Source organism: Balaenoptera acutorostrata, chromosome 3 (assembly GCF_949987535.1).
Source record: "Balaenoptera acutorostrata chromosome 3, mBalAcu1.1, whole genome shotgun sequence".
NCBI lineage: Eukaryota > Metazoa > Chordata > Mammalia > Artiodactyla > Balaenopteridae > Balaenoptera > Balaenoptera acutorostrata.
Window position 1 is genome coordinate 68,354,501 of NC_080066.1, and position 24,933 is coordinate 68,379,433.

The 24,933-nt window shown below is 45.4% G+C and overlaps 1 protein-coding gene and 1 long non-coding RNA gene across 2 annotated transcripts in view; one reads left to right on the forward strand and one right to left on the reverse strand.

The window, feature by feature from the left end:
• Window positions 1-10,598: 10,598 nt before the first annotated feature.
• Window positions 10,599-14,532, reverse strand: LOC130707682 (uncharacterized). The gene is made up of 2 exons (XR_009007691.1): window positions 14,099-14,532; window positions 10,599-11,618 (listed from the first exon to the last, which is right to left on the reverse strand). It is a non-coding gene; the product is annotated as an uncharacterized LOC130707682 (long non-coding RNA).
• The window catches only part of ANP32A (acidic nuclear phosphoprotein 32 family member A), a 39,283-nt gene continuing 25,913 nt past the window's right edge, over window positions 11,564-24,933 (forward strand). The window contains exon 1 of the mRNA XM_007197802.2: window positions 11,564-11,694. Within this exon, the coding sequence (XP_007197864.1) occupies window positions 11,641-11,694 (54 nt within the window). The 5' untranslated portion in view covers window positions 11,564-11,640. The remainder of the gene's footprint in view (window positions 11,695-24,933) is intronic.

Sequence of the window (24,933 nt, forward strand, 5' to 3'; positions counted from 1 at the left end):
TGCATATTGATTTTCATATTTACAGAGCATTACAGACAAAAAGTTAGATTTCTTAGCTCAAAGATAGGACACAGTAGTATAAGTGCTCAGATTTCCTTAGTTTTAGGTATAGAACATGACGCTTTGATATATGTATATATTGCAAAATGATTACCACAATAAGGTTAGCTAACATCCATCACCACAAATAGTTATTTTTTTTCCTGTTATGAGAACTTTTAAGACCTACTCGCTTAGCAACTTTCAAATGTACAATACAGTATTATCAACGTTAGTCACCATGCTGTACATTACATCCCCAGAACTTACTTATCTTATAACTGGAAGTTTGTACCTTTTAACTACCTTTACCCATTTTCCCCTCCCCACATCCCCCACCTATGGCAACATCAATCTGTTCTCTGTACCTGTGAGTTCAGTTTTTTAAGATTCCACAGATAAGTGAGATCATACAGTATTTGTATTTCTCTGACTTCTCATTTAGGATAATGCCCTCAAGGTCAATCCATGTTGTTGCAAATGGCAGAATTTCCTTCTTTTTTTATATCTCACATTTTCTTTATTCATTCATCCATCAGTGCATACTTAGGTTGTTTCCATATCTTGGCTATTGTAAATAATGCTGCAATGAACATGAAGGTGCAGATATCTTCTCTAGATAGTGATTTTTTTTTTTCCTTCAGCTGTATACCCAGAAGTGGAATTGCTGGATCACATAATAGTTCTATTTTTAATTTTTTAAGGAAACTCCATACATTTTCCATAGTGGGTACACCAACGTACATCCCCACCAGCAGTGCACAAGGGTTCCCTCTTCTCCAAATCCTTGACAACACCTGTTATCTCTTGTATTTCTGATAAAAGACATTCTAACAGGTGTGAAGTGATAGGTCATTGAGGTTTTGATTTGCATTTCCCTGATGATTAGTGATGTTGAGCACCTTTTCAGGTACCTGTTGGCCATTTGTATGTCTTCTTTGGGAAAAATGTCTGTTCAGTTCCTCTATCCATTTTTTAATTGGATTCTTTTTGTTGTTGTTGTTGTTGTTTATACATTTTGAATATTAACCTCTTATCAGATACACGATTTGCAGATATTTTCTCCCATTCTATAGTTTGCTTTTTCCTTTTGTTGATAGTTTCCTTTGCTGTGCAGAAGCCTTTTAATCTGATGTAGTCTCACCTGTTTACTTTTAATTTTGTTGCCTTCGCTTTTGGTATCATATTCAAAAATCACTGCCAAGACCAATGTCAAGGAATTTACCCCCTATGTTTTCTTCTAGAAATTTTATGGTTTCAGATCTTTGAGCTTTGTTGTCTTGCTTTATGATGAATGTAAAACCCAAAGGAATAAATATTGTGTACCTTCACTAAAACTGGCATAGACACAAAATTAGATTAGAGTTAGGGAGCTCTGTAATTCCCATCTCTCCAACAAGTTGTCTTTTAAGATGATTCAATCCCTGGGTAGGAGCCTAAAATAAAAGACAATTCCTGAGTAGGAGTCGAAAATAAAATTTTTATAGTAGACAAGCTTCTGTGTTATGGTCATAGAAACATGAATTTATTTTTGTTTCCCTCATGTTAGAAAGAATAAAGAAGTTACTTAGCAATCCCTGTTTCCCCAATACCCTATTGCTATTTATGTGACATTGAAGATCAAAGTTATTTAAATGTTTCAAAGGAACTTTTTTTTTTTTAATTTTTATTTATTATTTATTTACTATGTTTATTTTTGGCTGTGTTGGGTCTTCGTTTCTGCGTGAGGGTTTTCTCCAGTTGCGGCGAGTGGGGGCCACTCCTCATTGCGGTCCGTGGGCCTGTCACTATCGCGGCCTCTCTCGTTGCGGAGCAGAGGCTCCAGACGCTCAGGCTCAGTAGTTGTGGCCCATGGGCCCAGTTGCTCCGCGGCATGTGGGATCCTCCCAGACCAGGGCTCGAGCCCGTGTCCCCTGCATTGGCAGGCAGATTCTCAACCACTGCGCCACCAGGGAAGCCCTCAAAGGAACTTTTTTTCCCCCCATTTCCCCATTGGTAACTATAAGTATGTTTTCTGTGTCTGTGAGTCTGTTCCTGTTTTGTAAATAAGTTCATTTGTATCATTTTTTTAAGATTCCACATATAAGTGATATCATATGATATTTGTCTTTCTCTGTCTGACTTACTTCACTTAGTATGATAATCTCTAGGTCCATTCATGTTGCTGCAAATGGCATTATTTCATTCTTTTTTATGGCTGAGTACTATTCCATTGTATATATGTACCACATCTTCTTTATCCATTCATCTGTTGGTGGACATTTAGGCTGCTTCCATGTCTTGGCTATTGTAAATAGTGCCGCAATGAACATTGGAGTGCATATGTATCTTTTCAAATTATGGTTTTTTCTGGATATATGCCCAGGAGTGGGATTGCTGGACAAAAGAACTTTTAAAAGTAGAGTGCCCACTATTCTCAAAGCATTTATTTAGTGTATATATATATATATACACACACACACACGTATACATTTTATATATATGTATATATAATGCAGGGGTAACAAAAATGTGTCAAACATTATTCTTACCTTCAAGAATTTATTGTGGGAGGGGTAAATAAACATAGTACATGGAAGTAAGTGGTCCCTTGATACCCTTTACAGTGTTACGAAAGTTCAAGGAGAGGAAAGATCTTATTTGTTTAGGTAGATCATAAAAGGTTTTGTGATGCAGTGCCATCAAAATTGATCTTAAATTTTGGGTAGAATTTTGACTGATGAGGATAAAAAGGAAAGGGTATATAAGCTGGGAGAATCACATCAAAGATAGAAAAGAAGGGAATAGCAGATGGTCTGATTTGTCTGGAAATTAGAGATAATAATGGGAAGGTAGTGTGGGGTCTTCTTTTTGGGAGATTAAATGCCAGTTTGTTGGGGGGTAGGCCACCTGGAACCAAAGAGGCTACTGTTGATCAAAGGAACACTGTGGGTGGAGCTCAGAAATATTCATCTAGCTATGAGAGGATATCAGGACCTCAGGACCAATGCTGGTCCACCGAAGAGTTTCTAACTACCTGAGTAGAAAATCTTGGAGAATGTCATGATTTGCATAAAATTTAATTTATTTAAGGTAAAAGGCTTTCCTATTTTCTGAAATGAGCCCTCTCTACCTTACTATTTTAAAAATAGTCTATAGAAAATATATGATAAATGCCCATGTTCATTGCAGCATTATTTACAATAGACAAGACATGGAAACAAACTAATTGTCAATGGATGAATGGATAAATAAAATGTGATATATATAGGATATATATAAATGTGATATATATTTTTATATGAATGTTATTCAGCCATAAAAAAATTTTTTTAAATAATGTTATTTGGCCAAATTTAAAGTTTGCAATCATATGTTGGTCCCTAAAACACTTTTTTTTTTTTTTTTGCAATGTTATTGGCCAGAAAACTAGAAGCCTGGGAGCTACTGTTACATAGGGTCAATTAGAGCTGGTTGAGTACTCTTGGATAGAGTGGAGAAAGTGTGCTAAAGGAGGAAAGATATTTGGGAAATAAAACTTAGAAGATGAAGCAACCATTTGGCTATGTGAGTCAACAGAGGACAATTCGAAGGGTGCCCTTGATAAAAACAGGAGAGTGGGGAGCATGATGGTATTTTGGTAGAGGCAGAGTAGGCAGAGGTTGACAGGGAAGATCATTTTAGTTGTGGAAATGTTCTGCGGATGTTCCTGTAGGAAACTGTTGAAAAATGTCCCTTGGGCAACTGAAATCAGTCTGGAGCTTGGGAGGGAGGTTCATTTATTGTTGAGAAAAGATATTTATTTTATACCTACTATGAGCCAAGCACTAAATTTGGGGGGAAAAGATATATTTGCATGTCATTTATATAGACTCCCTTACAATGATCTTTTCATTAAGTACTTGTTACTTAATACAATCGTCCCTCGGTATCAATGGGGGATTGGTTCCAAGACCCACTGTGGATACCAAAATCTGTGGATGCTCAAGGCCCAGAGTCAGCCCTCTGTAACTTTCAGTCTGCATCCATTGATTCAACCAACGTGGTATTGTATTCTACTATATTTATTTTTTTAAATCCACATATTAGTGGACCCGCACAGTTCAAACCCATGCTGTTCAAGAGTCAACTCTTCAACAGTATACTGTTCAACAGTATAACTCTTTTATTTCTGTTTAATGGTGCTTTAGAACCTCTAATTCAAAGATATATTGCAAATACAATGATAAATATTTAAAATTTACAATTGATCTATAAAATCATAAATGAATCAAAAACTAAGACTGAAAAAAGTTTTATTAGTGTATTGGTTAGCCTAGGCTGCAGTAACAAATAAACAAATATGTAACGGTACAGTATCTAAAAGTTTCTATCTTGGTCACACTCTGTCTCTTGATGAGCAAGTGAACAGGTTGGTAGAACAGCTCTCCATAGAGACCCAGGCAGATGGGGGTTCCACCTTCATGAACAACATATGGCATCTAAGGTCACTCTGTCACTTCCATCTCAGTCAGCATGAATTCAAGATTTCAGCCCTCCAAGTGGCAAACATTACTTGTACTCACACTCCCCTGGCTAGAACTCAGTCATATGGCCCAATTTAATGACAAGGGCAGCTGGAAAGCATAGTCAAGCTTTGTGTCTGGGAAGAAGAGGAAATGGATTTTGTCGAATAATCAGCTGTCTGCCACGGTTTGTATTAAATCGTCTGAGAAAGAGTTAAATTCTAATAAGTAAGACACTTGATCATGAAGAGCATTTTGTATGTCAATGAACAGAATCTTGAGCACTGCATCTCTGGAGAGAAGTACTGCCATTTATAAGGAACTGCTATTCATGTAACAGTTAAACCATGCTTTAATAGTTGTAAAAATAAAACAGCTGAATTCCTATAATGTTGTGCAGAGTCCTTGCAAGGGTATCATTTGCTTTTTCCAGCTGAAAAGGAATCTAAGCTAAGTGACCTGAAATAATGGGGGGCAAGAGGCAAAAGGACAGCGTCCCAAGATTAATATGTTTTCTATAAGCAGATCCTTTCCGACCTTCCTTTTTGTTCCCAGGAATATGAACCTCTTTGATGTGTTTGTGGTTTTTGCATTTCTTTCACCATCAGCATTTTTTCTTCAAAATTGTCCTTAAAGTGACTGCATCCTATTGTGAACCCTTACTTAGTCTATGACCACTTGCCTACTTCCAATAAATTTTTACTACAAATCTCATACCCCTCAGCTTAGTTCTGCACCTGAGCCTGAAAATACGCTCACAGCAGCAGATAGAAACCCATCAGCAGTAATATATCACTACTCAAGATCTTATACCACAAGATATCCAGAGATCTTTGCATTTATTCACGACAAATGACTTGTAGGTTATTCCCATCTTTAGCATAACCCTTAGGACTAAATTCCTTGTAATGTAAAATCAATTATCTCTACTGGGCATCCTTCTTCTCAAAGTCTTAAAGTTATTACCAGCTCGGATTTGTTAAGTATTTCATTGACATCAACAATAGTCCATTGTTTCTTCTGGCTTAGGGTCCCGAGAGGGAAGAATTTGAAAGGAAATCAAAGAGTTCGGATATTAGCTCTGTTTTAGGTTGATCCTAGATAGGTGATGCAGTCTTGTCTTAGTATGTTTGGGTTCCTACAACAAAATACCACAGGTTGGGTGGTTTACAAATTAAAAGAAACATTTATTTCTCACAGTTCTGGAGGCTGGGAGTCCGAGGTCAGGTGCTGGCATGGTTGGGTGAAGGCTGTCTTCCAGGTTGTAGACTTCTCGCTGTGTCCTCACATGGCAGAAAGGCTAGGGAGCTCTGTGGGGCCTCTTTAATAAGGGCACAAATCTCAATCATAAGGGCTAAAGATTTAGTCACCTCCTGAAGGAGAAGGCCCCGCCTCCTAAACCCAACACTTTGAGGATTAGGATTTCAACATATGAACTGTAGGGGGAGGTACACAAACATTCAGACTACAGCAAGTCTCTTCCTCGTACATAGCAGTGAGCAGGGGAGGAGCTCAGACAAGGCTAATTTGGATCATTAGGAAACCTTCAGAGTATGGTTTAATCGGAACACTTTAGTGGATTTTGCTTTTGGTCACCTAGCATCAGAATACTCTTTGGGCAGAATCCTAAAATAGATGGGAGGCAGGGTCACACACCCCACTGTAGGAGCTAAAGGGCTCAGATAATCTTTTCCCCTGACAGCTGGGGCATCTGCAAATATTCCTGCCAAGGGCTCTGAAGCTTGAGGGAGTGACACAAAAATGAAGGCTCCTGAAAGATCGATCATTCCCAGCAATGGAGGGGTGCAGAGTCCACAGCCTAGAGATGACTTCCAAGGTATGGGGGTCTTCTGTAGACTATACCTGGAGTACCATCTTGGCTGCTCCAGGCTGCCCAGCTTCCCACTTCCTGCTCTTTTCCTGTACCTTGTTCTTTGGTTTGTAACAGCCTTATAAGAAATTGCCGACTGCTTGTATCAGTCAGGGAAAGTTTCCATTGTCTGCAACTAAGAAATCCTACTAGCACAAACATCCCCCAAATCTGTTACACCTGTATTTTCCATTAAAATAACTTTTTCTTATTGCAAAAATTATTTATCAGCTAAAAAACTTAGAAAATATAGACAAAAACAAAAAACAGTGTAACCTCATCACCCACAGAGAACCTTTGTAAAAAAAATTTTTAACATTTTCTGGTGCATACTCTCCTAGACTTTTTTCCTGGGTCTATGAATATATTCTTTGTTTCTTTCTTTAGCTATTATAAAAAGTGCTACCACATTGTGATCAACGTGCTTGCTATTTACCTGCTATTCTGCCTCATCTATAGCTTTGCTTCTGCACATGAACGTGAATATAGACATAATGAGTTGGTCCAGCCTAGTAAAAAGTATTTGTCACCCTTACTCAAGTTGCCTTTGAATAAACATACGTAGAAGTGATATAATTCTCTTACACAATAAGGCGTACAAAATGATTTCAGAGGACAGTGTTCCTTTGCTGGGTAAGAGTCCTCACATGACTCACTTGGTCAAGTGCATTGGGTGTAATTTTTATATTCAAGTTGCTAGAATTCAGAATTTTCAGAGGAAGTTCAGGTTATAGGTAGACTCTCCTGAGGACCTAATATTTCCACTAGAAATAATTTTTAAATTACTAATTTCTCAGAATGCACTAAATTCATCTCTAAGAAGAATTGTAGAATATACATTTTTAAATAATTACTTATATGTACAAATAATAACTGCCATTACAAAGTACGCAGTCTGAGAGGACAGTTTGACCAGGCATGCTTAAACTTATAAACACTAGTTGCAGATAGTAAATATATTAAAAGCTCTTAGAAAATCTATTCTCTACCTCTTCCATCTTACTAGACTTTAGTACTCTTTTCTTCATGGAGGTAAACTTCAAACCCAGATAGATTAAAATGAATTAGTAGATTCTAAATTAATTGAATTTCTATTTTTTCAACCTAGGTTGTCCTCAGTCAGTCTTATTCTATGGCTCCTCATCCCATGATTTGTCTTTAAGGCATCTATTTTTTTTCCTTTATAGCCATAATTAATACTAAAAATAAGAGATTATAGCTATGGTTTTCTTCCTGGTGAGTGGTATACAAACTTTCCTCTTATTGCTACCCCCAAATTACCCTTAATAAATATATCTAAGAAACAGACTCACAAAATTTCTAGTGAGTTTCTAACAAGTGTGTAGATAGATGATAGGTATTTTTCTATCTATAAGCTATCTTTAAGCTGCTTTTATGATTTTTACTATTAATTTTAAAAATCACATATAATGACTATTTTCATTATATATTTCATAATGACAGTGCTTTTTCTCCATGATCAATGCATTGATAAGGTAACTATTCAATAATTTGAAAGATAAAATCATCCAATGCTTTATTAAGCAAAAGAATTAAGAATGGTTTAACTTTTTAAATCCTGGACCTCAACATGCCTTTGCTATTCAAATCAAAATGCAGTAGTCTTCACGTTTGTTACCATGAATTTCAAAAGAACAATCTACATTTTTTAAAAACAAGAGGAAAAAAGGAATAATCTACATTTCTAAAAGCTATTTATATAGAAAGACAAAAGAGAACATAATTAAGCTGGAGTCTTTCCATATCATTGTCTTTTGGGGTCCAGGCAGCAGAACCATGATGTAGGTGAAAAAGTACTATGGCCAGGTTCCAGTGTATGTGATTCAAGCTGAAGAACAAAAAGTTGAACTTGTGAATACATTAACTTGACTCATAAAAGGATGCTAACCAGAGGGTCTCCATCTTTAGAGACCAAACAAGGGCAAATGAGTTAAAATGGCAGCAACATCAATGTGGGTTATTTATAAAACAGTGTTTTCCAAAATGTATCAAGAGGCTAAGGACACCCATTGCTCGTACCTCTTAAAGAATAAGATGGGCTGCTCATTTGTTTGCATTGGTTCTTGAAGGAAAATATTCTGTAAGGCAGGAAGATATCTCTCCTTACTTGAAGGCCATCTTTCTCCCTAGGAGCTCAAACCTTTGAACTGTATCTCATTTATTCTTCTCAGTGTGAATCAAATCCAGTTCTGCAAGTTACAGACTCTACATCTTTCATAACCTAACTCCCATTGTAGAATCACTCAGGAGTTAGGAACTCATCCTCTTCCCACTCCACATCAAAATTCAGCCCATATTCCTTGATATGGGGCTTCTTTTCTTACTATATGTCTGATATTCAGAGCCATTCAAGGGCATTTATTTCCTATAATATGCAATGAAGTGCAATTTAAGAAACAACTCTGTAAAATAGGGACTGTAAGGGCAGTGTTTGTTGTTGTTGTTTGTTTGGATATTTGCTTAAGTAGCCTGGGGCAAATGGCTCAGCTTTGGCTGAGCTATATTCCTATTTCCTTTTGATAATAACAAAAATCAAAATCACTAAAATTTTCTGAGAAATAAACTACAAAGAAATCTATTTGTGAAAGTGAGAGAAAAATCTCTTCTTTCAAAGTATGTTGGAAAGATGGGAAATTAAGTATTCAATTGGCTAAATACACTTTTTGTATATTTCAGCTTCCGTAATGATTGACATCCAGTGAAGCCTTCTTTAGATTTTCTAAAACCAGTACAAAAGCTGTTATCTAAAAACAACCGTTAAGTTTAATATTTTGAGTAGTAATCAAGTCATGACTTTTTCCATTCTAATTTGTTCCTGTACATTTTTTAACGGGGGGTTTGGGCTTCCAAGTCATCCTCTCCTGTACGATAAAATGAGCTATTTGCTTCCCTTTAGCAGAGCTGGATGGGGGCTATCTCTGCATTTGATTGGTTGGCTTTTAAAGGATTACTTCTTTGGAAAGGTACCGTGCCATATCCCATTGCTAGCGGCGTGGACTTAGTTGTGGTTAAAATTTTAAATTGAAGATGAGCATTTACCACCAGAGAGGACATAAACTTCAGGACTCCTGTGCTATATAGATTCTAGACATCATATTGGCTAAATGTGTTTGATGGAGAGCTCTGTTTTGAAACAACCTTAAATACCATATCCAGAAATAACAGCTGACTCTGGTAAAGAGAGGAAATTTGGGGTCCCTGTATGTTTTATAACTAAGCCAATTTTAAAAAGAATAAATTCCAGCTACACAAATTGACCTCAATAAGATTAACAAAACTGAGGAAGACTGATGTCAGCTAAGGCAACAAGTCAAATAAATTATCCCATACTATTTTTACGCAGATGAGATAAAACAATGGCTTTCCATTTTTATTTTGCATTTCACAGCTACTCAGAGTATACATGATCACTTTTCCAATTCCACTTAATATTTTATCTGAAAGAAGAATTTACTGAGTAAAATGCTTAGTTGCAGGATTTCACATTTGCAATCCGTCGGGTTACAAAATTAAAGTTACTACAGTTTTCTTCCCCAGTGTAAGCATTCTGTATGTGCCTTTTATTTACATTCTGTCACTTTTTATTTCCTCCTAAACTTTGTATGCTCAAGAATGAAACTGTATTGGTGTTATGTAACAATATTTCAAACTTGCAACATACATATTGGTTTAATCTCTCCCTTGAACCCATGTCCCTGAAAAATAAACACAATGTATGCAAAAGAACTACCTTGGAGTGCATGAGGAAGAGTGTAGACGTGTAGAAATAAAAGAATCGAAAAACAGTTGTGTGGAGATGTATCTGTCCTGTTGACAACAATCCCCATGATTTGTTAACAGACATAGGCAGCCAACGTAGTACACAACACTGTCCTAGAACTGGCCATAAGAAGTTGTTAACCAAGTAGGAATTAAGGCTTTAAGGTCTCTTACAACTAATGTGATTCAAAAAACCGAAAGCAAGCAAACCGTAAAACTTGGAGAAAGTGCTCCAAATAGAGCCTCTTTGGCAGCCCAGATTGAACCAAATGACTCAGGTGGACAATTAAAATAAACTGTGCGCCGTTTTCTTTCACAAGGTCTATAAAGTCCATAAATTATGTTCGGTCCAGAAAGCCAGGAGTTACTAGCACCTTCCCTTTCCATTTTTTAAAATATTCAATATATTCAGCATGAATTCTTAGTCCATGGTCTTCACTCATTTATTGATTAAACAAAACCCCGGGTGCCTCTTGGTGATCACTCCTTCCAAGCTGACATGCAAACTGAAATGCCTCTCCCTGGGGAGAGTCGAGACCGCAAGGTAAGTCATCCAGAAGTGGACGCATCTTGCTTTTTATTTACTTATGTATTCAAGGGGCTGCGATGGCCACGGCTGGACTACGACGAGGCGGGAGGCGAAAGGGCGCGCGGGCTGTGAGCCGCAGCCCGGGGGTGGGAACCCGCAGAGGAGATGGGGGGCAGCAGCCACGCTCCACTAGCTCTGCCCGCTGGACCCAGAAAATGACCAGCCCCTCCTCCCACCGCACCCTTGACCCCTCCCCTCTTTCCAGGCCTTTCATCCACCCGCCCGGCAGTCCGCGGCCCCCAGACCTCTCGCCGTCTGCCTCTTTCCACAACCCGGTCGTGCGGCGCGGTCAGGCCCGGGGCAACCCCACGAAGCCCATGGCCCGGCGAGGACCCCGACCCCCGGCCCCTCCGGCCGCGCCCCTCCCTTTCGTATAACGCACCTGCGGCCCCGCCCCCGGCCAAACGCTGAGGCGGCGGCGGGCTGGCGAGGCCGGGCGGCTCGGCCCTCCAGGCACAGTCGCCTTCCCTTCCCCCTACATTCCGCCCACCCCCCTCGCTCAGCCGCCGAGCTGCCGCCGCGCTCCTCAGCCGCCCCGAAATCTAAAGGGGTCCGTCTCCGGCACCACAACCAAATGGCTGAGCCTCCCTGGCCGGCTGCGCAGCCCGCCCATTGGCCCCTTCCCCCCCCGCCTCCGCCACCATTCGCTGTTGCCCGGAGACCCTCGGCGGCGATTGGCTAAGGCTGCTGCCACTCTTCCGGGCTGCCAATCCCGCCTCCACGGTGATCAGGTTAGTGTGCGCCGCGGGTGCTGGGGGCTCGAGAACCGAGCGGAGCTGGTTGAGCCTTCAAAGTCCTAAAACGCGCGGCCGTGGGTTCGGGGTTTATTGATTGAATTCCGCCGGCGCGGGAGCCTCTGCAGAGAGAGAGCGCGAGAGATGGACATGGACAAACGGATTCATTTAGAGCTGCGGAACAGGACGCCCTCTGATGTGAGCATTTGCCAAAAATATCTCTGTCGGTCCATTCTCCTACTTTGTGTGTGTGTGTGTGTGTGTGTGTGTGTGTGTGTGCGTTGGGGGGAGGCACTTTTTTTTGAGGGGGGCGCCCGGGAGATGTAGGTTTGGGGGTCGGACTGCAAATGAATTGCAAGGTTGGGGGGTTGCAGTGCCATCCGAGCATGTTCCGGCTGCCGCCGCCGCTGCCCTTGGTGTGTGACTACCTGTGCGTGTGCTCCCGCGTGTGCGAGTGTGGGTGCGAGAGTGTGCACCCATCGGGGGCCAGCGGGCGCACGCGTTTGGGTCGGAGAGAATGAGGCAAAATAACCCTCTGAGCTCGCTGCTCCCGTGACTCCGTCTGAGGGAAAGATTAACAAGAGAGGAGGAGGAGAGGGGCTGCCTCCTGGATTTAACAACAAAAAAAGGGGGTTTTATATTTTATAAATGAATCCCCCCTTCCGCCCCCCTCCCGCGCCTTCCCCCTCCCTTTCTCTCTCGCTCGCTCGCTCGCTCGCACACACACAATAAGTTTTGGGCTTCGCGAGTCCGGTTTAGTTTCTGATAAATGTGGGCCGAGGCCCCTGGGGAGAGCGCGTGGGGAGGGGGCTGCAGTGGAGTTGGGAATGGCTCGAGTTTAAAGTGCGTCTTCATTTCTTTGCAGTGATGAGGCGAGAGACGGGGGAGCCATATTTGTAACTTTGTAGTGTTCGTGAACGCGCCCTTTCTCTCCCTCCCTCCCTTTCTCTGCCTCCCTTCCTCTCCTCCTCTTTCTCCCTCACTCTTTCCACCCCACCTTCGGGCCAGATGCTGATGTTTCTTCCTTTCCTTCCGAAGGGAGGATAAATTGGAAGACGGGGGGAGGGATTTTCGAACGTGCAAAGGCACAGATAATCCCCGCGCCTTCCCACCTCGCGCGATCGCTACTGCAAGTTACCCAAAGGCTACGTCCCGGTCCCCCTTCGCCCCTGCTCCTTCCGGCCTCCCTAAGATGCTAGCCTTTGAGCCCTGGCGACCCCCGGCCCCGACCCCCGGCCCGTCTTTCTCTAGGGTGGGCTCCTTGGCAGCCATTCGGCGCCCAGTTAATAAATGGGCCCGGGAAACTTTGTCAGGACGCGAGCTGCCCAGAGCTGGTGCCTGTGGTGGGTATTGGCTGGGTCCAGATTTATGCGGGCTTAGCAGACACGCAGCTCCGGGATGGGAGTTTGCCTTCCCCTCGCCGTTATTGATTGGGCAGTAGCGGGAGTACGGCCGGAGGAAACTTACACCGATGGGAACTGGGAGGCTCGGGCAAAAGCCTACCCCCGAGGAGGGGAAAGGTGAGGGTGGGTTACTCGAACGCCCGTTTTTATTTGTCTCCCTCTCGCTTTCAAACACTGTTTTATGTGAGTTGGAGGCTCAGCGGAGGAGACCCCGGGTCTGGGGCGGAGACGCTGGCTGACTCCTCTCGTGGCCCCTCCGGGGACCAGCGGAGCGCGGGCGGGAGGACCCCTCACCCCAGCCCCGGTGGCCAGGGTTCCACAGAGTTGGGAGTTTGGGGTAGCACTATGCGCTGACCTGTCGCCCCTCCAGCCCGTTAAAACCCGAATCCCTGGCGCAGGCAGGCCTTGCTTCCTCTTTTCTCTACTTCCTCCCCCAAACCTGAGTGAGACTTTTGAAAACAAGATCCTTTTTGTGCCCCCCCCCCATCATAACGCAGCTGTGGACTGTAGACGTGCAATGCCTTATGGCGCGCAGGGCGGGGAGGGGGTGGCGGAGGGAGGGGAGGGGTTGCCCGCCGGAGGACGCTGGAGTTTCCGCGAACAATTTGCCGGCGGTTTGCCTTTCTCTGGCCGGTTTCATCCCAGCTTGGACCCCGAGCCAGAGGATTGGGGGGCTGGGTGTGGTGTTGGGGGAGGGGGCCGGAGCCGCGGGCTTCCCGCGTACTTTCCGGAAGCCCCCCGTGCGGAGGGGGAAGGGCGCCAAGTAGGGGGCCGGGGTCGCGGCGGGAGGGTGAGGAGGCACGGTTCGCCCGGCCAACCCTATCGCCGCTGCTGGCCAACTGGGAGCGAGATCGAAAGCGGGTCGAACCGGCTCTTTAAACTTCCCGAGTGTGTGCTGGGGGAGGGGAGCGCACCGCGCCGAACTGGGAGCGATTTCTCACGCTTACGCCCCCTCGCCTTCGAGTCTCCCGGCCCACATGCCTGCCCCCTACCTTGAGGCGGGGTGGGGCGCGGGTGGGGGTGGAGGGGGCAGTTTCTGTCCGTTTGCGGAGGAGGGGGAGAAAGCTAGCTAATGAGGGACAAAAGGGGTGAGGGAGGAGAAACTCGGTTTTTTAAACGTTCTTAAGACAAATAGCTCCCGGAGAGCGCCCCCTGCACCCCTCCCTGCCGTGCTCCCCCCAGGGCCCCCACACACCCACCTTCGGAGCCTCTCCCAACTCTGATCCGGGGGCTGGTGGCCACGCCGCGACGCCGAAATAGGACAAGCAGCCATGTTTCCCGGGTCTCGCGCGGCCCGCCCCTCCCCTCCCCCATGGCGCGGCCGGCGCCGAGCGCGGGGCTCCTAATGCGGGCGCCGGGCTCCATGCGGCGCGGGGCGCGGGCCGGCGGCCGGGAGACCCGGCGGCCGGGCCTCGCGCGCGCGGGTCGGGGTGCGGGCGCGCCGGGCTGGCCTCCGGGCGGGCCTTTTGGCTTCCCGAGCTGGTTTGGAGCTCGAGGTGTTTTATTTATTATTATTGTTTTTGTAACGGCCAGGCCCGCCGGAGGCCGAGCCCGAAGGGCGCCGAGGCGTTACTGGGGGGCAGGGGCGGCCGCCGGGGCCCTGCTCGCCTGTGGCACGACTGCCGGGCGCCGGGCTGCCATTTTGTCACCGTGGCTGTTGTCCCTGGGGGCGGGGGGCGCAGACTTGCGCCATCGCCCCGACGGCCCCGGACGTGGAAGCAGCAGGGGGAGCGGGCTCCGGGGACCCCCAGTTGTGCTCTGGGCCCCGATGGGGGTCCCCGCCCCTTGCCAACGGCCTGAGGCTCTGCTGGAGCGTTGCGGCGGCCGTTGCTCCGGGAGGGCGACGATCCTGGCGAGTGCTCCCCCCACCCCCAGCGCGCTCCCTGCCTCCCCCGCCCCTCTTCTCGCCAGTATTTCGTCCTTCCTCCTGCAGGCGTTTTAGACGTAGTTCAATGTGGCCCTAAAGACGAACGGATCGCCCTGGTGTTTGCTCTTTATGCGGAACTGATAGGAGGGTGGGGGGAGAAATTAAACATGAGGTTTCTTTTGGGGGGGGCGCACGCGACTCTAGCGGCCCTGACTGAAGCCGAGGACAGCAGCCGCTTAGCCGGGAGGGACGAGTTGATGCGTTGGGGAAACGCCCTCCGGGGCTGGGCTCTCCGGGAAGGTAGGTCGCGCTCGGTGTTTCAGGTGGGTGTTGCAGCGCCCTGCTGGCTGCTAGGGGAGGCCCCCTTGCTCTTCCTCTGCCCCTCCCCCTCTTATTTTTGCCCAGGGGAAGGCAGCTACAGTAGTAAAGGTAACCCTAAACCGAAAAGATTAGGGAATAAGGGTTGCTTTTTAAAAAGTAAATGATGTCTTATTTTTTCTAACTGCCTTTCTCTGGCTGTTGACTGTGAACCAGGCAAGGCATCGCGTCGCCGGCATCTCTCTGAGACTTTTTAAAAGCTGATATCCATGCTGGTTAAGCACCTCACTGGTTAAACTCTGGTAGACGTCTGCATGGAGACTAGCTTTCATGGCAGTGCCCAGCCAAGGCTGCCCAGGAAGCCAGGTTTAACTTTGACCTTTGGAATACGTCACATCATGTTTTCCAGACTGACTTACTGCCTAATTGGGTTCAAGTAGCCTGATATTAACTCCAGTTTATGCAAGCCTACCAGGGATCCAGAGGCAGAAAATTGAGCATGAGTTCTGTATGGACATGGTCAGTTATGTTTTGGTACTGGATTGCTGCTGCTGATGGTAGTTTTGAGCCTGAGGGCTTCACGGGGGAGCTGGGTAGTAGAACCACGCAGGCCTAAGTGTAAATTCCTCGTGTCACAGAGGTAAGATAAGTTAACCTGCCCCTGTGATCTCAAGCCGGTTAACTTAACCTACCTCTTTGATCCTTGGTTTCCTCACCTGTAAAATGGGAATAATCCTATTTAATGAGTCAGTGACAAAACTGGCTTGATCTGGCCCTCAGGTGCTCAGTATGTGATAGTGTTATTCTCAGAGAGATAGGGGGGGTGTGATGCAGCACAACTTTAGGCGTCTCTAGGGTTTAGAGAACAACAATAATAATAGCTGATGCTTGTATAGCACCCATGCTATGCCTGGTACAGTTTTAAGTGGATTACACATATCAGTTAATTTAGTCCCCACAGCAGCACTAGGAGGCAGGTACTATTATAATCCTTATATTAACACAGGATATCGAGGCATAAAGATGTTATCACAGCCAATCTGCATACTCAACCTCTATACTGCCTCCCCTGAAGTACCCTTACTTGTAAGAGACTGTGGGGAAGAGCTGCTTCTTCTTTGGCTTTGAAATATTGCCACCTTATGAGAGAGTTAGAAGACTGGACAGCCTCCTGGTTGAAGATACTGAGGTGGGTGGTCAGGATCAGAGGCTCTCTGGCTTGTCGGTTTTAAGGAGGAGGCCATACATACACTTCCCTAGTTAGGGTTAGGACATCACATCTGGTTAGAATCTGGCCTTTTAGGTGTTGGGGGACACATTTTGAGGAATGAGAAGATAAGCAGGAGCCACTCAGGCAGTGGTGTGTGTGGGATCGTGCATGTAATGCATTTCCCACTTTTATTATCAGACGAAAAGCTGAACAGAATTGGCATGTCCTTGGTTTCCAGGATCTAATTTACTAATAACACTTCATGGATCATCTCACTTAATCCTCCAACAACTCCTTAAGGATAGGCCAAGCAGGGTGACATCCTCTGTTGTGAGGGTGAATCATCCAGGCTGGGAGAGTAGGTCAAACAGCTGGTAAGGAGCAGAGTTGGGTTCTGCTCCCACTGTAAAACCGGAGGTCCTTAGTTAGACAGTAAGGACTTGGAAAATTGTATAGTCTGTTGGGTCCCAAACGTGGCCCATCACCAGAATCATCCGGGTGCATGTAGAATGCAGATTCCTGGCTCCACCCCTGGACATTGGTTTAGCACAGGCATTGCCAAATTTTGGGTGAACTGCCTGTGTTTGTATCACGAGCTAAGAATAATTTGTACATGTAAACATTGCAATCAGTTTGATGATGTGGAACACTGAATCCCAGTTAAGTGAAATGTTGTCTCCCTTTCCCCCCTGCAAAGAATTATACTTGTCTCTTTGGACCTTTATTAGGAAAAAAAATTGTGCTCATTATATGTTTTGAATTTTATCAATAAAAGAATTGTGGAAATTTGTTTTCTTTCATTATAAAAGTGCCTATGTAGTATTGTCAGTTTTACCTTTAGGTAAGGTTTACTATCTGGCCCCTTACAGAAAAAGTTTAGTAATCCCTAGTTTAATAGATTGTGGGGAAGGACCTTGGGATCTCAGTTTTTTAATTTTTTTGATTATTAAATTTTTTATTAAGCGTGTAAGAAGCCTTTCTTCTGGGTGGTGCCTTAGGGGTCTTTCCAAGTCCTTTTACATGTGCCTTTTATCTAGTTGATGTCTGGTGGAAATCCGCCTCAATCCATGAACATCCATAAGAAGAGAAATCGTACTTGTTGCTGGTGTAAAATTGAGCATCCCTTCTATCCAGAAGTTATTCTGTGTAACCAACCGAAATTCTTCATCTTGCATATTCAGGATATTTCAAAAGGTTTTTGCATACCTTGTAGTTAAATGGTTACCCTTAAGTTTTAGATGTCTTCTCAGAGCTAGAGAAAAGGAGCTTTGAACTGCAACGGTTGGAGCTTTGAGGCCTGGAAGGTGCAGCAGCTGTGTACCTGGTGGCTGACATCAGAACTTCAGAGCACAGATCACTGAAAAGCACAGATAATCCTAGAATCTCTAGTTTGGGCCTGCTGCTCTTCCACCGGGCATGTTGCCTGGGGAACGTACTAGCAGCAAAGTGGCTTTGAGTTCCAGAGCCCTTCTTTCTACCTCTCTAGCCTCTTGTGCCTGAACTAATGAGCGGAAGGAATGGATAGAAAATTGGCCAGGCCACGGGAGGAGGCGATAAATCCAAGAGGGTGAATCCCAGTCCCTGTAACTGTGGCCTGTACTTTAAGGACAGCAAACTGCAGACCCAGTTCCCTCTCTGGGCCGCTGCTGCACCACCAGCCTCTCAAGGTAATACAGGCACCTTGATTGAGCTTTGGGGGCTGGTCATCCAGAGCTTCATTTTATATTAATTTTACCACATTGAAATAAACCTCAGGGCTGTTGGGGATCTTTTATGGAGATTGTGTAGGATGCTCATCAGATGTCTCGTTACCACGGTGCCTGCCCTCTACTCTGGTGTATCACTTAGGAAAGGAGCAGAGAGCTTGTTGCTGAGTGGTCATGAGCCCTGGTCGAATGAGCTTGGCCCCGTTGTTGAGCCTGAATTATGACTTGGTGAAGAGGAGGCTCATTACTCTGTTGTCCAGAGGGGCTATTCCCTTACAGATGTTCGCTACCATGCCCTCCCCTGCAACACACACGTTTTGACCTATCCACCCCCTATTCTAGCTAGTGCTCTAGTCTCCTAGGAAGTACCCTCCCCCAGTCCCCCATCACCACTGCCTTCCTCCCACAAGCAAAGGAGAGAAATAGTGACCTGAGTCTGAATCTTATATTACTTTGAAATATAATTATATGACAAATGATAAATACCCAACAATGATGTTTTCATTAAAGAGTTGGAGTCTGGCAGGGATGGAGACTTGTGAAGGCATCTGTTATTCCGAACTTCTCATTTAATAAAATGGGTTGAAGCTAGATGAACAAAGCCCCCGTTGGCCTGGGCCCCCTTCCCAGACATGGAAGCAGCCTCCCTGCATAGAACCAGTTGTCCTGATGACATTTGTTAACACGAAGCCTGTAAAACAAGATAAGATGTCTTTGTTCACTGGCACTGGGCCCCATCGAGTGCCTCCTGGGCCACACCCTGAAACCCCTGTGTTTTCACTCAAATTTATTTTGTTTCAGCTTCACAGATGCCCTGGTGCACACATCTGTTGCCTTCTTTTACCAAAACTTGCTCCAGGTGGCAAATCTAGAAGATGAGTTTACTTACCCCACTATCACTTACTCTAATGTGGATTAAAGTCTGGGCTGTCTTTCCCAGAGGGATTTGCGTTTGGAGATTCCAGTTTGGTGAGGAAATTAACAGAGAACTATTAGAGACTTGGGTGCTCTTCTCAGCCTTGCTATTAACTAACTTGGACAGTTGTTTGGCCTCTTTGGGCCTCTGTTTTCTCCACTCTAAAATGGGAGTGTTGAGTGAGATCAGTGACTTTCAAACTTTTTGTTCCTATACTAAGAAATATGTTTTACACCACTACCCAGTGTGTATATATTGATACACAGGTTATCTGAAAAACTGACAGTACGCTCCCTTACTGTGAATAAAACACTTATATTCATTAAAAAAAAATGCTGGCTTTGGCCCATAAATTGATTTCATTACTTGTTAATGTTTAAAAGACATTAGAAGATGAATGTTAAGGTTCGTTCCTTCACACTCAAATGTTTTGTGGTTTGATTTGGAGGAATGCGGGAATGCCATTTGCAGCTTTGTGAAATCTCTCCACCGAGGGTCAGTAGTGATTCCTCCTGCTTTGAAGCCATCTCATCTTGGGTCCTGTGTTCTCAAGCTGCTCTCCTTAGCCCTTTCCCAACCCAGACCTTCTCACGGCATTATGGAATCATTATCCTAAATTCCTGCCCGGATGGATGCCTTCCAAGTCTCCTGGTTGTGCCAGCAGCCCTCCGCCAAGCATGTTCCTCCACCCCCTTCTCTCTACCCTCACCGCCCCCCCCCCCCGCCTTTTTGTCTTTGTAAAATGACAATGTAATAGTGCCTGCCACACAGTCTGGCACAAAGTAAGGGCTCGATAAACGTTAGATGTCATTGTTATTACGGTCTGTTCCGTTAGAACACCACAGTTGGCATACACTTAAAAAAAAAAGTTTACATTATCAACAGACACGTTATAGCAAAAAGTAACATTTGTTTCAGTGGGGAAGGAGGTTAGAAGCTAGAGATTCAAACTTGCCAGTTGTTTTTCCCCACAAGCAGTTCAACAGTAAATGTGTTGTTTCTCCATCTGAGTGTAGCTCTAGCATCTAAACATCATGGAATAGCCCCAGCACTGGATTCTAAGTAGGTAGTTTCTGCTGAGGGTAATAACATGACTCTCCCTTTTCCTGGGCAACACCTGGTCACCACCTAAAGTGAGTAATTCAGACTCTACTCCTCAAACTGCCCACCAACCCTCCACCCCCTCCCTCCCAGCCAACGACCTTCCCCTCACAGAGAAAATGGAAACTTCCTGGTTTCCTAAGAAATTCCTAGACCAAACCTGTGCCCAGCTCAGCTGTCCTTTGGGTCTCACCTGTGCCTGCCTTTCAGTTACCTTTTTCCTCCTGGGCACCTAGGTACTCTCCTTTGGATCCTTCTCAAGCTTGGGGTGTTTCTCCCATCTTAAAGCAGAAAGGAAACGTCCCTTGATCTCCTATCTCACTCTAGCAACTGGCCGTCTCTCCCCTTTTACATTCAAACTTCCTGAATTGTCTTTAACCACCTTCTCCCTTCCCTCATTTCTCTCACACCTCAGCCTCCTCAGCTTCCTAAACAGCTCCCCAAATCCCAGCAGCCCTCACTGTCTTCTTTTACATGACTCCTCAGCAGCAGTACTGTATTCCCACCCTTGACCTTCATGAGATACGTTCCCCATTACCTCCCCCTTTCTCCAGTATTTCTCCTACGGCTGTGGCCACTCCTCAGTTTCTGCGGTTCTTTGGCCCTCCTCTCTGCAGCCATGAAGTATCAGACTCAGTCAAGCCCAGGCCCTGAGCTCTCTCTTGTTCTGTATTCCCTCCCCACAAAATCTTGTTCTTCCTCACTGACAGCTGCAGGTACTTTGTGGTGCCTGGGGTCTGACGTTTACTGTTAACATCTCTGGCCTGACCTCTTGACTGAGCTCAGGACGCACCTAGTGTCTCCCCCTGTGTGTCCCCAGAGCGCCCCACATTCAGCATGTCCAATGGGAACCCATGGCCTCTGCAACCTCCTCCATCCTCCCCACATGCACACATGTGATCTTTCCATCACAAATCCTGTCAGTTCAAAATATCATCCAGCCGATTTCCCCTGCACAAAGCCCCCTTGAAGCCATGCTTCAAACTTGTCAGAATGATCTTACCAAAATTCAAGTGTAATCGTATCACCCTGTACTTAAAATACACCCTTGTCCTTAGGATAAAGCCCAAAAGCCTTAATAAGACCAACAAGGGTCCTGCATGGTCTGCCTCTTACTCTCATCTTTTTCCTCACCCCCCTTTCCCACTGCGCTGGCCTCACTCACTACCGTTTACGCTCTCAAATCTACTCCACTCTGGAACTGCCACCATTACTTCCCTCGCATCTAATCATCTTTACGATCTCCTTCATCCTCCATCCCTCCTCAGCTCTAGGTCTTCTTTTGTTCTAAAACTCTTATAGAAATTTCCTTCAAAGAGCTTCAGTTTGTAATTAGACATTCCTGCGTGTGTTTGAAATGGCATCTCTGTCCCCATGTAGCCGATAGGCTGCATGATTGATGGGGCCTGTTTGGACTCAGCAGTGCACTTGGCACGTGCCAGGCATTGTAGAAGTATTGGTTGAGTGAAGGAGCCATGGTCCTTGCACGTTCTTGTCATTTTCATCACCCATGGTCTGGTGAGCCAAGCACGAAGCCACTGAAACAAAGCATCCGAAACACCACTGTGGTTTGGTGTCCTCAGCTTTCCCAGGGTCAGTGTGAGCTCCTGCCTCTGGGTGGCTGATTCACACTTTCTCAGCCTAGTGGTCTTCACGTTTTTCTGGGTTTCATATCCCGTGTCGGTAAAAAATTTGAACCTGAGCCCTGGCCCCGGTATGTCTCCCTTTAGTTAGGAATTATTCACATACACTGCCTATAAATATGTACATTGTAAAACTACACCAAAAAATTAAAATTTAAGAGGTTAAGTTAAAAAATATTAAAAGTCCGAGGGTTTTCTTCCGGCAGCCCCATGGATTGTCTGGGTTTGATCCACTTAGGAGACCACTCCTCCAGTCATTTGCTTTTTTTTTTTTTAATTTTATTTTACTTATTTTTTTATACAGCAAGTCCTTATTAGTTATCTATTTTATACATATTAGCGTATACATGTGAATCCCAGTCTCCCACCACCACCACCCCTGCCACCACTTCCCCCCACTGGTGTCCATACGTTTGTTCTGTACATCTGTGTCTCTATTTCTGCCCTGCAAACTGGCTCGTCTGTACCATTTTTCTAGGTTCCACATATATGCGTTAATATACGATATTTGTTTTTCTCTTTCTGACTTCGCTCTGTATGACAGTCTCTAGATCCATCCATATCTCTACAAATGACCCAATTTCGTTCCTTTTTATGGCTAATATTCCATTGTATATATATATATATATATATATATATATATATATATATATATATATATATATATATACCACATCTTCTTTATCCATTTGTCTGTTGATGGGCATTTAGATTGCTTCCGTGACCTGGCTATTGTAAATAGTGCTGCAGTGAACATTGGGGTGCATGTGTCTTTTTGAATTATGGTTTTCTCTGGGTATATGCCCAGTAGTGGGATTGCTGGGTCATATGGTAATTCTGTTTTTAGTTTTTTAAGGAACCTCCATACTGTTCTCCATAGTGGCTGTGTCAGTTTACATTCCCACCAACAGTGCAAGAGGGTTCCCTTTTCTCTACACCCTCTCCAGCATTTGTTGTTTGTAGATTTTCTGATGATGCCCATTCTAACTGGTGTGAAGTGATACCTCATTGTAGTTTTGATTTGCATTTCTCTAATAATTAGTGATGTTGAGCAGCTTTTCATGTGCTTCTTGGCCATCTATATATCTTCTTTGGAGAAATGTCTCTTTAGGTCTTATGCCCATTTTTTGATTGGGTTGTTTTTTTAATATTGAGCCAGTCAGTTGCTTATTTTATTTTTAATTTGGTTACGAAAGTTCACGGCATACCAGAAATGCCTGTGCCTTATTAAGTGCCCTTTCCTTATTAAGATCTTCCCCGCCCTGGTGTTGATGGGTAGGAGTGGAGAGCATTCTTAGCCCTTCTTTGATAAGCAGGGAAGATCCAGTGGTCTGCCTGAGCTCCCTAGCAAATCAAGCGTCCATTGCCCCATGTCAGCTGGGTGCTGCCTGGTCAGGCTGTGTGCACAGACCCTCCCAATTTCCCTCAGGTCGTCCCTTGGGGTCCAGTGAAGCCAACTCCTGGGCTGCTTCTGAAGATGCTTGGAATGGCCCAGAAGCACCTGAGATGAGAGGATTCCATCAGCCATAGACTTCAGCTGGTCATTGCAGCGGGGGGAGGAGGCTTTCTCCTGCTTATCCGTCAGGCTGTAAATAAGTCAAAGGCGGGATCTGTGCGGGCCAGAGGGAAACCTGGAGGAGAGAAGCCTGCTGGTGTTCCTGTGTGTTTTTGTGGGGCACCATCAGCAAGGTTGTGTCAGGACTCTGCAGTCAGAAGTGCCCAGAAGGTCTGGATCGGTGGATTCTGCTGCCTCTTGCAGAAGGCGTGAGTGAGTGAGAGAGTCCTGAGTGAGTGGGGGCTAGGGGGAGCACAGCCCTTATAGTAAATTTTAAGGGATTAATTGTAGATTTCTTTGGGGGCATGCATCCCGAGGAGAGCCCCATCCCACGTAATGTAACCAGCTTTCCCCTGAGCTTTTGGCCTCACCAACGGGCCCAAACGGTGTGGCTGTGGAGGGGAGGGTGAGGGGAGCCCACATTCACTGACATGGGCTGTGTGCGCAGCTTCCAGGATGATGCACGGGGCTTTAGGAACGCTCCGTAAGTATCCGTGTAGCAGGTAGAGTTCATTGAATCTAGTTACTTATGTCCTGGGCTGGGGGGCAAGGGATATGAACATGGGGGAGCGGGTTACAGAAAGCTGGTACGTACTGCCCGTTTCTGTGGTGGAGCTGGGGAGATGTATATATATATGTGTGTGTGTGTGTGTGTGTGTGTGTGTGTGTGTGTGTGTGTGTGTGTGTGTGTGTGTGTGTGTGTGTGTGTATATATATATATATAAAACACAGCACATAGGCAGGAGGAAAGGTGTGTGGTTGGTAAGGCAGATTTCAACCCCAGCTGTGTATCAGAACCACCAGGGGAGCATTTTGAGAAATTCCAGGCTCTAACCAACTCCCGAGTCAGTCTCCGAGGGTGGTGCCCAGTCTGTGTATATTTAGAATGCTCTAAAGGGGTTCTCTAAAGCAAGGTTGGAAGCCACCACATTGAGGCGGGGTGCAGAACTTCACAGCGGGTAGGAAGAAGTAAGCTAAGCGGATGTAAGAGAGAGGAAAATGGAGCAAGGAAAACAGGAGATTGGAAAGGATGCAGGATTTAAGCTGCTGAGGTGCTGGGACCCGGTCCTTGGCCTGCTCACTGTATCCGCCCCCCCCCCAGCCCCACCCGCCATGGCCACACACATTTCACACGTGCCCAGATTCCTGCTCATCACACTTGCGAGTTTTCATTTACTTGTATCTCATGAGGCTGCTGAGTGCTAAGTGGGATTTATTGAGCAAGGCTGGACTTGGCCCATCCTTGATCTCCAGGGGACTGAGGCAAGTGGGCATCTTGTGAAAAGGAGGGGACCAAAGGGCCAAGCAGTCAGATGTACTGGGCTGTGCCAGGGACTGCTGAGCCCTGTGGCTTGAGGATATCTAGTAGGTTACGTTTTTAAGCCTCAGTTGCCTCATCTGTAAAATGGTGACTAATACTAACACCTGCTTCCCAGGGGCTGTTGTCAGGACTGAAAGAAATAAGGTTCATGCCAGGTGTGTGTTGTGGACAGCCCCTGAAGATTAGTCGATTCTAACCAGCCTGGGCTTGATTGAGCTGTTGGAATGAGGGGGAGCCAACCCGGCTAAAGAAGGCCCTTGCTCGGTGTCTGAGCTTGTGTGTGGTGGGAATACTTCTTGGGAGAGCTGTCTTTGCCTGCCTCAGAAGGAGGCCTGCCTCACTTGGAGCTGCTCAAGCAGGTGGGCGAGGGCAGGAGGGGTCCCAAGCAAGGGACAGA